At 41.4% G+C, this 14007-nt stretch overlaps 1 protein-coding gene across 1 annotated transcript; it reads left to right on the plus strand.

Annotated features, from left to right (window-relative positions):
* Positions 1-450: 450 nt before the first annotated feature.
* On the plus strand, positions 451-8877 carry LOC308360832 (vitellogenin-like; the record flags this gene model as incomplete). The annotated part of the gene is made up of 34 exons (XM_080832988.1): positions 451-490; positions 626-646; positions 759-910; positions 986-1237; positions 1326-1472; positions 1558-1706; positions 1808-1958; positions 2049-2206; positions 2333-2498; positions 2585-2710; positions 2801-3019; positions 3107-3324; positions 3411-3508; positions 3598-3722; positions 3824-3928; positions 4019-4138; positions 4266-4452; positions 4603-4705; positions 4791-4976; positions 5064-5190; positions 5277-5487; positions 5575-5852; positions 6024-6068; positions 6205-6288; positions 6391-6597; positions 6685-6827; positions 7145-7283; positions 7375-7504; positions 7586-7769; positions 7860-7954; positions 8056-8150; positions 8239-8404; positions 8497-8658; positions 8774-8877. The coding sequence occupies 34 exons, from the start codon at positions 451-453 to the stop codon at positions 8875-8877; spliced, it is 4893 nt and encodes a 1630-aa protein (XP_080689114.1).
* Between the last annotated feature and the right edge of the window lie 5130 nt (positions 8878-14007).

Consider the following 14007-nt stretch of genomic DNA (forward strand, 5'->3'; position numbering starts at 1 on the left):
AGTGACATGCAGTAATGTCAGCGGTATTTTTAAAGCCATTGATCTTTTGTCATTTTGTTAAGCTGCAGTCATGAAAACAAGTGTATGTTAAAAATACCCAAGCCATCAGCTTAGAATTAGTTACTTTTTAAGTTGGTCATTATAATTGATGAAAAAGTCAAATATATATGATGTTTCAAGCTACATTCACATTTCACATGGCAAACTGGACATATTGATCGTTTTCTCAGTGCAAGAAATACAAAAAATATCAAAACAGATAGCCACCACCCTGGTCACATTAACACGGTCAGGTTAACCTGATTTGGCCAGAACATTTGGGCACAACGTGTGTACAAAGGAGGGTCAAATGATAGTTAATAATACATTTGAGATTGAAAATCTCAGCAAAATTTTAAATATAAATGGGGACCACTTGTTCAGAAGGTTGTTCTTTACATCAATCGAGCCATGAGATTGGTTGTGTTTGCACTGACTTTAGCCCTTGTGGGTAAGTTGCTGAAACTTTTTTCAATTCTGGTTGAAAATATTCAAGTTTAGAGTAATTAGTTAACATAAAAATGAATGAAGAATTTACATTTAATTCTAACAAAATATCTTTCTTCTTATTTTAATTATGTTCTAGCGAGTCAACATGTTAACCTTGGTGAGTATAAGCAGTTGATAACCGTCTTAAAGATTATATTTTTAGAGGAACCAGGGAAAAAGATTTAAATGTAAAATGTTCTTCACTGCAACCTGTCTCACTCTTTCCACAGCTCCTGAGTTTGCTGCCGCTAAGACCTATGTGTACAAATATGAGGCACTGCTCCTCGGTGGTCTCCCTGTGGAGGGTCTGGCCAGAGCAGGAATGAAAGTCAGCAGCAAGGTTCTCATCAGTGCTTTGGCTGGGAACACCTACTTGCTGAAGGTAATCCAATGTTCTATTTCTGATTAGCACGGTGATGTTTAATTAGCATCAGAACTGAAACCTACGTATCCTTAGCTTGCAGAGCCTGAGATCTTCGAGTACAGTGGTGTCTTGCCAAAGGACCCCTTTGTACCAGCCACCAAGCTTACCTCAGCATTGGCTGCTCAGCTTCTGACTCCCATCAAGTTTGAGTACGCTAATGGTGTGGTCGGCAAGGTGTTTGCTCCAGCTGCAGTCTCCCCTACAGTGCTGAATGTCCACAGAGGTATCCTTAACATTCTTCAGCTCAACCTCAAGAAGACCCAGAATGTTTATGAAATGCAAGAGGTGAGACAAAACAACATGAAGAATCATTTTTGACTATTTTCATGTGATGTCCTGCCATATTACTTATATGTCCATATTTGATCTAAAGGCTGGAGTTCAGGGAGTGTGCAAGACTCACTACGTCATCAGTGAAGATGTCAAGGCAGGGCGCATTGTTGTCACCAAGTCCAAGGATCTCAACAACTGCCAGGAGAGGATCATCAAGGATTTGGGCCTGGCTTACTTGGAAACACTGGTAAGCAAAACAAGGTGACTTACTTTAGATCTGATCATGCTTGGACATATACATTTTCTAAAACTGTCTTTTCTCACGCATACAGCAAGCAAAGAGCCTGACTGGAGCCGCGACCTACAGCTACGTTATGAAACCAAGCGCCACTGGTGCTCTGATCACTGAAGCAACGGTCCGGGAACTTCATCAGGTCACACCTGTGGCTGAGATGGGTGGAGTTGCACAGATGGAAGCCAAGTATGGGTCTTCTTGTATCTTGTATTTTCCTATCATAGAAAATGCAGATATCTCATGAAGTAATGCCTTAATAGCTAAATCTTTTTTTTTTTCCTTTCCAGACAAAGCCTGACCTTCTTGGAGCTTGAGAAAACCCCCATTGTGCCCATCAAGGCAGATTATGTGGCCCGCGGATCCCTGGTCTACGAGTTTGCCACTGAAATTCTTCAGACTCCAATCCAGCTCCTGAAGATAACTAACGCACCAGCTCAGGTGAAATTACAGCCTTGAATAGGAACCCCTGTGTGCCACCCTTTTCCAAACTCATTTTCAGATGCCTCACAATTTCTGTACTTTTTTCAGATTTTGGAGATTCTGCACCATCTGGTTGCAAACAATGTGGCTAAGGTCCATGAGGATGCTCCTCTTAAGTTCATCCAGCTGATCCAGGTGTTGCGTGTGGCCAGCTTGGAGAACGTTGAAGCCATCTGGAGTCAGTTTAAGGCCAAACCAGAATACAGGTATGAATTGCCTCATCTTCAGTATTTATAAATACATAAATAAATATTATATATTTAAGTATACAGTATATACTCCATATGGACACTGGTTTGCTATATCTATTAAGTGCAACATGATTATTTCAGACGTTGGATTCTGGATGCCATTCCTGTTGTTGGAACACCAGCCGCTGTCATGTTCATCAAGGAGAAGTTCTTGGCTGACGACATCACCATTCCTGAAACAGTTCAAGTTCTTTTGGCTGCTGTGCATATGGTTCCTGCTGATCCAGAGATCATCAGACTCATCTCTGTAAGTGCTCCAAAGAATTTAAGGTTTTTTTCATTAAAAAAAATTAAGAGGACAATATTCATAACTCTTCTTTCTCAATCATACAGAGCCTGGCTCTCCACCACAAGGTTCAGGCAAACCCTGTTCTGCGTGAGATTGCTATGCTGGGTTATGGCACCATGATTGCCAAGTACTGTGCTGCAGTTCCTACTTGCCCAGCTGAACTCCTGAAGGTGAATGTTTTCCCTTTATCCTCAGAATTTTCCCTGAACTTACATACGTTTTTTCTGAAGTAACTGAAAATATTCGACTTCTTTCTCCAGCCCATCCATGAGCGTGCAGCTGAGGCTATTGCTAAGGCTGATATTGCTGAAATCACCCTACTGGTGAAAGTTCTGGGTAACGCTGGCCACCCTGCTAGTCTTAAACCAATCATGAAGATCCTCCCAGGATTTGGCTCTGCAGCTGCTGCTCTCCCAATCAGGGTTCAAGTCGACGCCATCTTGGCTCTCAGAAGCATTGCTAAGAAGGAACCTAAATTGGTGAGCCTAGCCACATTTCTTGGGACATGGGCCATTGGAAAAATCAAAGTTTCATGTCTTATTGTTTATATGTATTTGGTCTTGTAGATTCAGCCAGTGGCCCTGCAGCTGTTCATGGACAAGGCTCTTCACCCTGAATTGCGTATGGTGGCTGCTGTGGTTCTGTTTGAGACCAAACCCACAGTTGCACTGGTATCTACTATTGCTAGCATTCTGAAGAAGGAGACCAGCATGCAGATTGTCAGCTTTGTGTATTCCTACATCAGATCCCTAACCAGGAGCACTGCCCCAGACTACGCCACTGTGTAAGTGCACCCCTATATGGCTTTCCATATTTTACTTTCCTTTACCATCTTTAGAAGTCTAACACGACCATTCATGCCCATTTTAGTGCTGCTGCCAGCAATGTTGCCATCAAGATCTTGAGCCCCAAACTGGACAGACTGAGCTACCGTTTCAGCAAAGCAATCCACCTCGATATCTTCAGAAGTAAGCATGTTTTTCAATGTTCTTAATACATCCTGAATGAATTTTAAAATGTCTCCAACGTTTACTTTAAATTCTCAATTTTTTTGAAGGTCCCATGATGGCTGGTGCTGCTGGTAGTGCCTTCATCATCAACGATGGTGCCACCATTCTGCCCACAGCCGTTGTGGCCAAAGCTCGTGCCTATCTTGCTGGAGCTGCTGCTGATGTTCTTGAGGTGGGTTACATAACAATAAGCTTGAATACAGTGTATACGACTGAAACAACTTCCATCTCTGTGATCACCATGCTCCTCTGATCACACTGTTTCTCTCTCAGATTGGAGTTAGAACTGAGGGAATTCAGGAGGCCCTTCTGAAAACTCATGCTTTGCAAGATATGGAGGATGACAGGCTCACCAAGATGAAGCGCGTCATGAAAGCGGTAAGTGAAAGTTAAAATCATTTTCACGTAAGTATTTCCACATGTTTTTGATGACGTTGAAATCTTAATATTATCTTCCGTTTCTTGTAGATTGCTGAATGGAAGGCCTTGCCAAAGAGCCAGCCACTGGCATCCATCTATGTCAAATTCTTTGGACAGGAGATTGCCTTTGCAAACATTGACAAAGCTATTGTCGATCAAGCAGTTCAGGTAAGGAATTTAGTTTTCACTGTTTCCACTTTACACACTAGAATTATGAGCTGTATTTAAGTGCATTGTTTTAGTGTGTGAAAGGCTATTTCCAGTATGGACATGTTATGATCTTTCCCTTCTCCAGCTTGCCACTAGTGCCGATGCCAAGACCCTGCTGAAGGATGCCCTGAAAGCACTGCAGACTGGCATTTCAGTTCAGGCCGCTAAGCCTCTTCTGGCTGCTGAGATTCGACGCATCTTCCCCACTGCTGTTGGTGTGCCAATGGAGCTCAGTCTCTACTCTGCTGCTGTTGCTGCTGCCACCTTTAAAGGTAGGACTTGACTGATGATCATTTTATTTCTACCCATCGTGATATAATATAGTTATCCATAAACAATTTATTTCCCTTGCTCTGTTTTTTATCCTTTTATAACATTTGCATTTTTATAATTACCTGACATCTTTCCTCTGCATGTTACAGTTAAGGCAATCATCACCCCACCTCTTCCTGAGGCTCTCAGTGCTATCACTGCTGCCGAGCTTCTGAAAACAGACATTAAGTTGGAAGCTGAGGCCACTCCAAGGTACGCCTCTTTCCACATATCCACACACTTTCATTTTAAAAGAATACACGGAAAATATTCTAATATGTATTTTACTTTTCCTTAGCATTGCCGTGCACACCTTTGCTGTGATGGGAATCAACACTGCCTTGATTCAGGCTGCTGTCATGGCTAGAGCCAAGGCCGTCACCGTGTTGCCCGCTAAACTGGAAGCAAGAGCAGATATACCCAAACTGAACTTCAAGATTGAGGTTCTCCCCGTTGCGACACCAGAGCACATTGCCAACATTCGGTAATAATAACCGCGTTGAAGTGAATGTGAAAAATAATATAGATAACTTTCATGACGCTAAGCCTGCATCATTTTTATTGTTACTAGTTTTGAGACCCTGGCTATTGCCCGCAACATTGAGGATCTTGCAGCTGAGAGAATCACACCAATTGTACCAGCTATTGCTGCACAACGGATGTCTGCTGAGAGGCTGTCTTCTTTTGATCGTAGTTTGGTAAGGTCTAATGGAAACTTTTTTTCATGCTTTGAGGCATTTTCTGACTCTGTTCTGCAGTGTGAACATGATTCTTTCTCCCACAGTCTTCTGAGATCATTTCCTCCGAGGCATCATCTGAAGTTCAACCTCAGTTGAGAGCAGGAACACCATTCCACAAGATCATGTGTGTCCCAGCTCCACTTCTGGGAATCAAGGGATGCTTTGAGCTCACCTCTAGCAATGCTGCTCTCATCAAGACCATTCCTCTGCTTAACCTGATCGGAGAGCATGCAGCTCTTGTTTCTGTGAAACCAGGTAGGTTTTTTTGTTTGTGTTTTGAAAATGAAGTAATGCAGCAGATAGAAGCTCAGTCAGTTTAAATATGTTTTCCTTTTTTGGTAGCTGATGGCCCAGCCATTGAGAGACTGGAGGTTGAAGTACAAGTTGGAGCCAAGGCTGCAGAGAAGCTCCTGAGGGAGATCAACATTATTGACGAGACGAGCTCTGAGGGAAGAGCAATCGTGTCTAAACTGAAGAAGATCCTTGAGCCTGCTATGAAGCGCTCCAGCTCCAGCTCCAGCTCCAGCTCCAGCTCCAGCTCTGCTGCCTCTAGCAGCCTCCTCAGCTCTTTGTTCAGCTCCTCCAGCTCTTCCAGCTCCTCCAGCTCCAGCATGTCAAAGGTGAGTTTTGGCCGCATCACATCATACATATACTTTTCTTTCATGTAAAGATATCTCAAAATTGTATTTTAATTAACACACTATTATAAATGTGAGCATTTGACTTTCATGTGCCTGGAGGTTGTTTTCAGTTGCCCTGTTATACCCTGTTTTTATCTATCTAACTCATAGGTTTCACTTAAGGAGTATCCTTTCAAGAAATTCCACAAGGATCAGGTAATTCCACTCATTCTTTTAAATTATCATAACTATTTCATATTTTTATCCGTTGAATGTAAGCAACGAATATATCCACTGGAATTGCATCAGTAGTACAAATGAGGTCTGACTGATAACTGTGCTTTGCTCTTAGTATCTGGTCTCTAAGGCAATCTCCGCTCAGAATCTCAGAAGCAGTGGAAGCAGTGCATCCAGCTTTGAGGCCATTTACAAACAGGTGAGGTCCATCAAATGCCACAAAGCTCAAAGAAAATGAATGGGTCTGGGTGAAAATAAATAAGAGGTAATTCTCAATGTCACTTTTTATCCGTATTTCCAGACTAAGTTCCTTGGTAATGCTGTGGCTCCTGCTGTGGTGGTCATCTTCCGTGCTGTGAGAGCCGACAAGAAGTTACTGGGATACCAGGCTGCTGCCTATCTTGATAAGGCCAACAACAGGGTGCAGACCATCGTCTCTGCTCTTGCTGAAACTGACAACTGGAAGTTGTGTGCTGATGGTGTCCTCCTGAGCAAACACAAAGTCATGGTGCGATTCTGTCACATTTCAAGGCTTTGAAGTCATTTTGAGACTTTGGTGTAAATATTTAAGCATTTGTATCTTCTGTGAAATCAGGCTAAGGTTGCCTTTGGAGCAGAGTGCCAGGAATATGCCACCATCTTGAAGGCTGAGGCTGGTCTCCTTGGTGCAAGCCCTGCAGCCCGTCTGGAGGTGGAATGGGTGAAGATCCCTGCTATTGTCACTACCTATGCAACCAGGTACTCTGTCATTAATAATAAATAATAATAATAATTCATTTTATTTTTAATGCACTTTTCATTCAAAAGAATCTCAGAGTGCCTACATATTAGAAACTAACTATAATAATACAATAAAATTAAAAATAAAATAAAATTGTTAACATAAGCCAAAAATGCCTTCCTGAATAAAAAAGTTTTAAGTCCAGCTTTAAAGGAGTCCAGCGTCTGCGTTGCCCTTAGGTGGTCAGGGAGGCATTAAACAAAGAGTTATATTTCAAATCAAATATCAATTCCATATATACTCTTGACATTGTATATTATCTGTGTCCCCCAAGGCTAGCTAAGTACATCCCTGGTGCTGCTTTGATGGCCGGAGTCACTGTCAGTAAAGCCAAGAACAGTGAGAAAGAATTGGAACTGACTGTTGCCATCCCCACCGAGAGGACAGTCGATGTCATTGTGAAACTGCCCATGGTAAATATCTCCAAATAGTTTCATTGTGATGATCTCTAAGTGCATCAGTCCTGTTGATGTTCGTCACACTGCATGCTTTCTGTGTGTGTAGATGACCCTTTCCAAACTGGCCCTGCCTCTGCCCATTGCCCTGCCTATTGCTGCTGACGCTATTATCCGCGCCATTCCCGAGGACAACATTCTTGACCAGCTGCATTTCCTGTATGCTGAGGCTACATCAGGTAGGGCAAAACAAACAAAGTGTGAAAAGGGTGTAAAGGTTCACTTCTGTCTTACCTGAGGATGTTCATCATTTATTTTAGCTCAATGCCGCCTGGTCCAAAACAAACTGACCACATTCAACAACAGAAAATACACAATTGAGATGCCACAGTCCTGCTACCAAGTGCTGGCTCAGGACTGTTCTTCAGAACTTAAATTCATGGTCCTGCTGAAGAAGGATCAGCTCACCCAGCAGAGCCACATCAACGTGAAGATTGCTGATATGTGAGTATTGAGTATATAAATAGGGAGTACACCATTATATCCTAATGATGGAGTTCGGAAAGCTGAAGATTTTGCTGTGACCTTCTTCAGGGACGTTGACCTGTACCCCACTGGAAGTGATGTGCTGGTAAAGGTAAACGGAATGGAGGTCCCTATTTCCAGCCTTCCCTACAAACATCCCTCAGGTAAACAAAACGTATTCGTCATCTACTACTAATCCAAAAAAATAAATAAATAACAATTTTCTACCAATAAAGTGTTTATAATAAAATGGTTCTGGTTTTAGGCTCCATCCAGATCAGACAGAAAGCTCAGGGCCTGGCACTTCATGCTCCTAGCCTTGGTCTTCAGGAGGTTTACTTCAGCAAGGACACATCAATGGTGAATACAGCTTGAATGCAACTTACATGTGCAGTAACATTTGAAGAAATACAAAAGGACTAAACCTCAGTAAACCTGTGTCCTTCAGGTTAATGTTGTGGACTGGATGAAGGGACAGACTTGTGGTCTGTGTGGTAAAGCCGACGGAGAGATCAAACAGGAGTACTCCACCCCCAGTGGTTACCAGACCAAGAGTCCTGCCAGCTTCGCCCACTCCTGGGTGCTTCCTGCCGAGAGCTGCCGTGACAGCACTCGTAAGAGAGATACCTTTCAAGAATCACTTACTGATTTTTAGACAAAGGTCTGTCACACATTATGTGCTGACACATCTTTGTATTTGTTTCAGAGTGCCGTCTGAAGCTTGAATCTGTGAAACTGGAGAAGCAGGTGATTGTGGATGAACAGGAGTCTAAATGCTACTCTGTTGAGCCAGTGCTGCGCTGTCTGCCTGGTTGCCTGCCAGTAAAGACCATGCCAGTCACCATTGGATTCCACTGTCTGCCCACTGGTAAGTCTCAGATGCTTCCTGATGGCCTAAAAACTGATTCCCTAGTTGATGTATATACATCTGTGTTGTGAAGATCCAGTTTATCTGACACTACTTGCCTTTCTTTTCTGTTTAGGTTCCAGCTCTGTGGATCTGAGCAACATCTCTGAGAAGAGTGTGGACCTAAGGGAGACTGCAGAGGCCCATATGGCATGCCAGTGCAATGCCCAGTGTGCATAGAAAGTTTTAAATACCAGTCCATACATTTATTAATTACCTATCCCTTTCATTAAATGTCTTAATGCTACATCCCCTGTATGCCATTGAATTTTAAAATAAAGACACATTGAGCACATATTTTTGTCTCTGAAATGTCATTACAATTTCAAATTTTGTTCCGATATGCATTCACTATTCACTGAGTTCTGTGTTGTGGAAGGGTTTATCAGTGACCAGTCCACTCTTTGATCAACTTTAGTCTTTTGGTCAAAACTCGATTCATAAAGGATGACCTAGATCTTGATTTCCTTTTCTAGAATTGAAGTCCTCACTACTCCCCACTTTAAGTTAAGATTTTAAACGCTACTGCAACTGGTGCCCTAATAATCAACAATTCCAAACATAACGGATATACAGGCCATGCAACCTACACTGGTCCAATGTCCAATCAGCTTTCCCTGGACTGTTTTTATTTAAAAAATTGTATGTGTATGTTTGATTCCCATTCCTGTTGTCCTATTCACTTCATAAATCTTGCTGCTAAGACACCTGAATTTCCCTAACGGGATTAATAAAAGTTATTGTTGTCTTATCATAATATTGTTAGATCTTGCTGACAAATGTTAGCTAAAAAATATCTTAGTGAAATTGCTAGTCAATTGAGTTTGGAAAGGATGCATTTGACAGCATGCTGTTGTGTACAGTATGTGCAGTAAAGCTAGAGCTTCAAGCAGACTAAGTGACTGACTGTGTCTAAGATATTTGAAATAATATCTTCAACAGGACAGCAAGAAAAAAAAAACACAAACTGGGGGGCAGCAGTAGTTGGTGTGTCCGCTTAGGGTAAAAAAACTGTGACATTTTGTAAACATTAATAATTTTCTTTAATTACTAAAAAAAAGTGTATGAAACATTATGAGCCTTTATGAAGAAGTATAATAAAAAAAGGCAAGCTTTCATGTTGCACTTCTCTTCTTCACCCTCTGTCCATATGCAGACCAGGAGAGTGAGGAAGGCATCCTATAAAAAAAGTAATGAAATTTGTTTAATAATCAGCTTAAGTCAGACATACTACGGCAACATCAGTATATTTCATTCCCAGCCTACACACCTTCAAATAGAAAACAGGCTGATGGCCCATGCCCATGCTCATCATACATTACAATTAAGTCTACATTGAAAACAATACAACAGCACATTATTTGATGTTTTGCCTCATGAATTTTAATGTTTTTTCAAAATAAACATTTCATTTAAGTTTGACTCTTGCCACATATTAAAAAAAAAAGTAAAGCATCTATCACTTTGAAATGTTGCAAGTCCTTTTCACAACACTTAAAAGATGTTTAGGGATGACAAAAGTGAGGAAGTGTTTTATGTGTAACTTTGTTCCAGTCTTCCTGCAAACGAGTCTTAAGGTGTGCAACAGAAAGGGGTCTTCGTTGTTGCGTTTTGCGTTACAAAATGCTCCACACATGCTCTATTGGGGACCAGTCAGGACTGCAGGAAGGCCAGTCCAGCACCCACACACCCTTCTTCCTCATCCATGCCTTTGAAATGTGTGCAGAATGTTGTTTTGCATTGTTTTGTTGACATATTCATGGGGTTCCCTGGAAAGGGTGTTGTCTTGAAGGCAGCATATGTTGCTCCAAAATCTCTATGTACCTTTTGGTATTCATGGTGGCATCTTAGAAGTGTTAGTTACCTTTGCCAAGGGTACTGACACGACGCCATACCAAAGACCTGAAATACTGATTCGTCTGACCACAATACACGTTTCCACTGTGTGATGGTCCATCCCAGATGCCTCCAAAAGCCCAGAAAAGTCTAGGCCACTTTCTGGACACGGTTAACATAAGGCTTCCTTTTGGCACAGTAAAGTTTTAAAGGACCCATCGTATGCCCATTTTACCACAAGTTGAAATGGTTCCTTGGGGTCTTTATGAAATGCCAGTAAAATATTTTGGTCAAAATACCACAAGAATAATTTAATACAGCACCCTTTTCACCCTGTCAAATACAGCTCCCTACAGATTGACCTGTATTGAGTGCCTGTTCCTTTAAATGCTAATGAGCCAGCTCCCCCCTCTCTCCTTCACTCCTCCCCCTCCTCCAACAGATTCGCTCGCGTAGCCCTCCTTAGCCTTAGCCTGCACAGCCAACTACAATATGGCTAATGCAGAAGATAGAATCGTACAACCGTATCTGTTTGAGCCAGAGTCAGACCCAGAAGCAGAACAAGAGGCTCCCGAACATATTCAAGAAGTTAGGGCTCAACAAAACGTTTCTGAATGGTGAGTAAACTTTGTAAACCTCCTTTTTTTGTTTGTTAATGGGCCACAGTCTAGTTCGCGGTGTTGGTAGCATAATGGTGCAAGTGAATCTAGTTACGTGAACCATGTGTGAATGTAGGAGTATGTAGCAAATACAGTGTGTTTATAAGTTCCTGTTTGTAAGTGTTTATGTAAATGCAAGTAACGGGAACGCCATAAAGATATAATTTCTACATGAGTACGTTCTGTTGTGAACATTCACTCAACTTACCTCAGGACTCCGGAGTTGCATATAGTAGATGTATAATGGGCCCACCCACGTCCTCGCAGGTTAGATAAAAGTACAGGCTCTCTCTCTAACGTTTTACCTGCATTTATTAGCGTTTAAAATGTTGTATTTGATGACTTATGTCTGTAATATGAACACAACGTTCAAATAAAGTTTACCTGCAAGGTTGTCACTTGATAATACTCTTTGTTTATACAGGTGTACTTGTGGCAAGTGTGCTAAAATGCCTACAGAGCCTGGAAATGTATGCTGCAGGGAGATACCACAGGTAGAAGTATTTGTGAATTACATTGACATTGTAAATATGCAGTCATCATCTGTTTTATATTCCACGTCACTTACTCTCAATATTCAAGGTTACAAGAAGAATACTTCAGCTCGAGAACCCGGCAGCATGCATGGTTGACCATCCAGGCCTTGAACCTGTGTGTTTGAATGTCTATTCTTTGCAGAATGCATAACATATATAGGGCAGATTATGGGCATTTACGTGAAAGAGGAATAGAGCAGTAAGTTTTTTTTTTGTATGCATGAGTTATCAGTAATTTCTGCAATACAAATATGACCAAGGATAAAAATACAATAAATTACCCTTCCCTCTGTATTACTTTGCTAACTGCTCTTCTTACATGTGTCAATTTTTGACATGTGACTTATCAAACACTGAAGGCACACAAAACTGTGTATACACACTTTTATTGTCAGAAAGATTGCTAGAATGAATGCCATAGAGCTTTTTAAACATAGTTATTAAATGCAATGGCTGGTACATAGGTAATAAATACAAGGTATATTATAAATACAAAGGTATATTAAAAACATTGATTACAAAATTACACTTTGTGCTATCAATTGCCATACTGTTAAAAAAGGAACACTTTATATGTGTATAACCTTTTATTCTCTAAACACAGTGTAACATTTGTTCAGACGTTACAGGTACAGAAGTTTTGTTAGCTGGTGTTGGGGCTATCTGGGCCGAAGAATCAGAGTGCTCTTGCGTTGTGCTCCAGATACGCAGAGTGTTCCCTGATGCACAGGGAAGGTATACGGGGTTCAGACCTGCCCTTGATTGAACCTGGACACATAGCGGTCTATAACTTCCTGCTTGTCAGGTTTCTCAAACTGGGCAGAGAGAAACGCGGGTATTGGGATCTTCAGCAGCTCATTCACATATGAGGCCGGGTTCTGAAAAACCTTGTCAAAGATGAGGTCCAAGAGGTTATCCACGTACCCTATAATACAAAAAAACAATCCAAAACTTTTACATTGTTGCACATTTTTGTATATTATTTTATTTTATAATTATTTGGTAATTATATTATATTTATTATGAAGACTATTAAAAAAGACAATGTTATGCTATTTATGTTTCACATACTGTTTGTACATTGTTTGATTTTGTGGAATTTGAAATAAAGCCTGTGCCAGTCACGGAAGGTTGGATCTGCTTTCACAGGCTTTGCAGTGCACTCGCCCTTCTTATATTTTGGGAAGTTCACTTTAAATAGCGGCTCACCAGCTGAACTTGTTGCTTGGGGACGCCCAGCATTTTCATTGAAATGCAGGGCTGCCAGGTAGAGAGCATGTGTGTATGGGTGTATAATAGTTAGTATAATACATAATAGGTATACATTTCTTAGAAAAGATTATCGTACTGTTACCTGCATATGACAAAGACAAGGAAAGACTACGTTTTTGGGCGCAAAACGCAGAATGAGTCTGTGGAAAGCCTCCAACGACGAGGTCTGGTAGTGAGGGCTCAGCTTCCCCACATCTTTCAGGACCCTCCTGTTAGTCAACGCCTTCTCTAACTTGAAGAAGGCTGGTGTCCCTTTAAAAAAAAAAAAAACTATAGCTTCAAAGTGATTATGGCATTGGTCATTTGGTTTGTTTATACATGTATAGATAAACACAAGCCTTACATTTACAATGCAAATTGGGTGAACATACCTGCTTTCAACCATTTGCTTTTGTCCCTTGAAATGCGTGGCTGATGCAAACACTGGGTAGAGAGGGTCATCATGGGAGTGGATGTCTTGGAGATGGTTCAGGATGGAGGTCCACTTAGCCTCTCTCTCTGGCCCTGAGTAGAGGTGCTTGCCTAAACAATAAGAGAGCAGCAATGTTATGCATGTTTTGGTAAATGCAGGTGAGTCTCTTAGCTGCTAATCACGTCGTTCATGAACAATTAAGTGCCCATTTAACATGTATGACCCCATCATTGTTGTGTCGAAGGTGTCACCAGCAGGACTAATTGCCTTCGTATTTGCAGGTGACTAACCTCCCTCCGCCCCAACACAAAGCATTTTCACAAGGGAATGTTATGGATGAGAAAACTATTTCTCGTAAAGACACTATATACTTTGACACAAATTCCCCTTCATAGACATCCAAACGAACCATCTACTGTTAACCAAGATTTAGAAGGCTAGCCTAACTGTTCACACACAAATTCGTTGGCCACTTTAGCAATTGATGTGTCAGCTGGCTCCTACACACTACAAGATGCTAATGTCACTAACTTGTACAAAGCCCCTCAGGTTTCTTTAGTGTCAACACCTCGAAGTCCTAACAAACTACTTCACA

This window comes from Sprattus sprattus, assembly GCF_963457725.1.
Source record: "Sprattus sprattus genome assembly, chromosome: 2".
Lineage (NCBI taxonomy): Eukaryota > Metazoa > Chordata > Actinopteri > Clupeiformes > Clupeidae > Sprattus > Sprattus sprattus.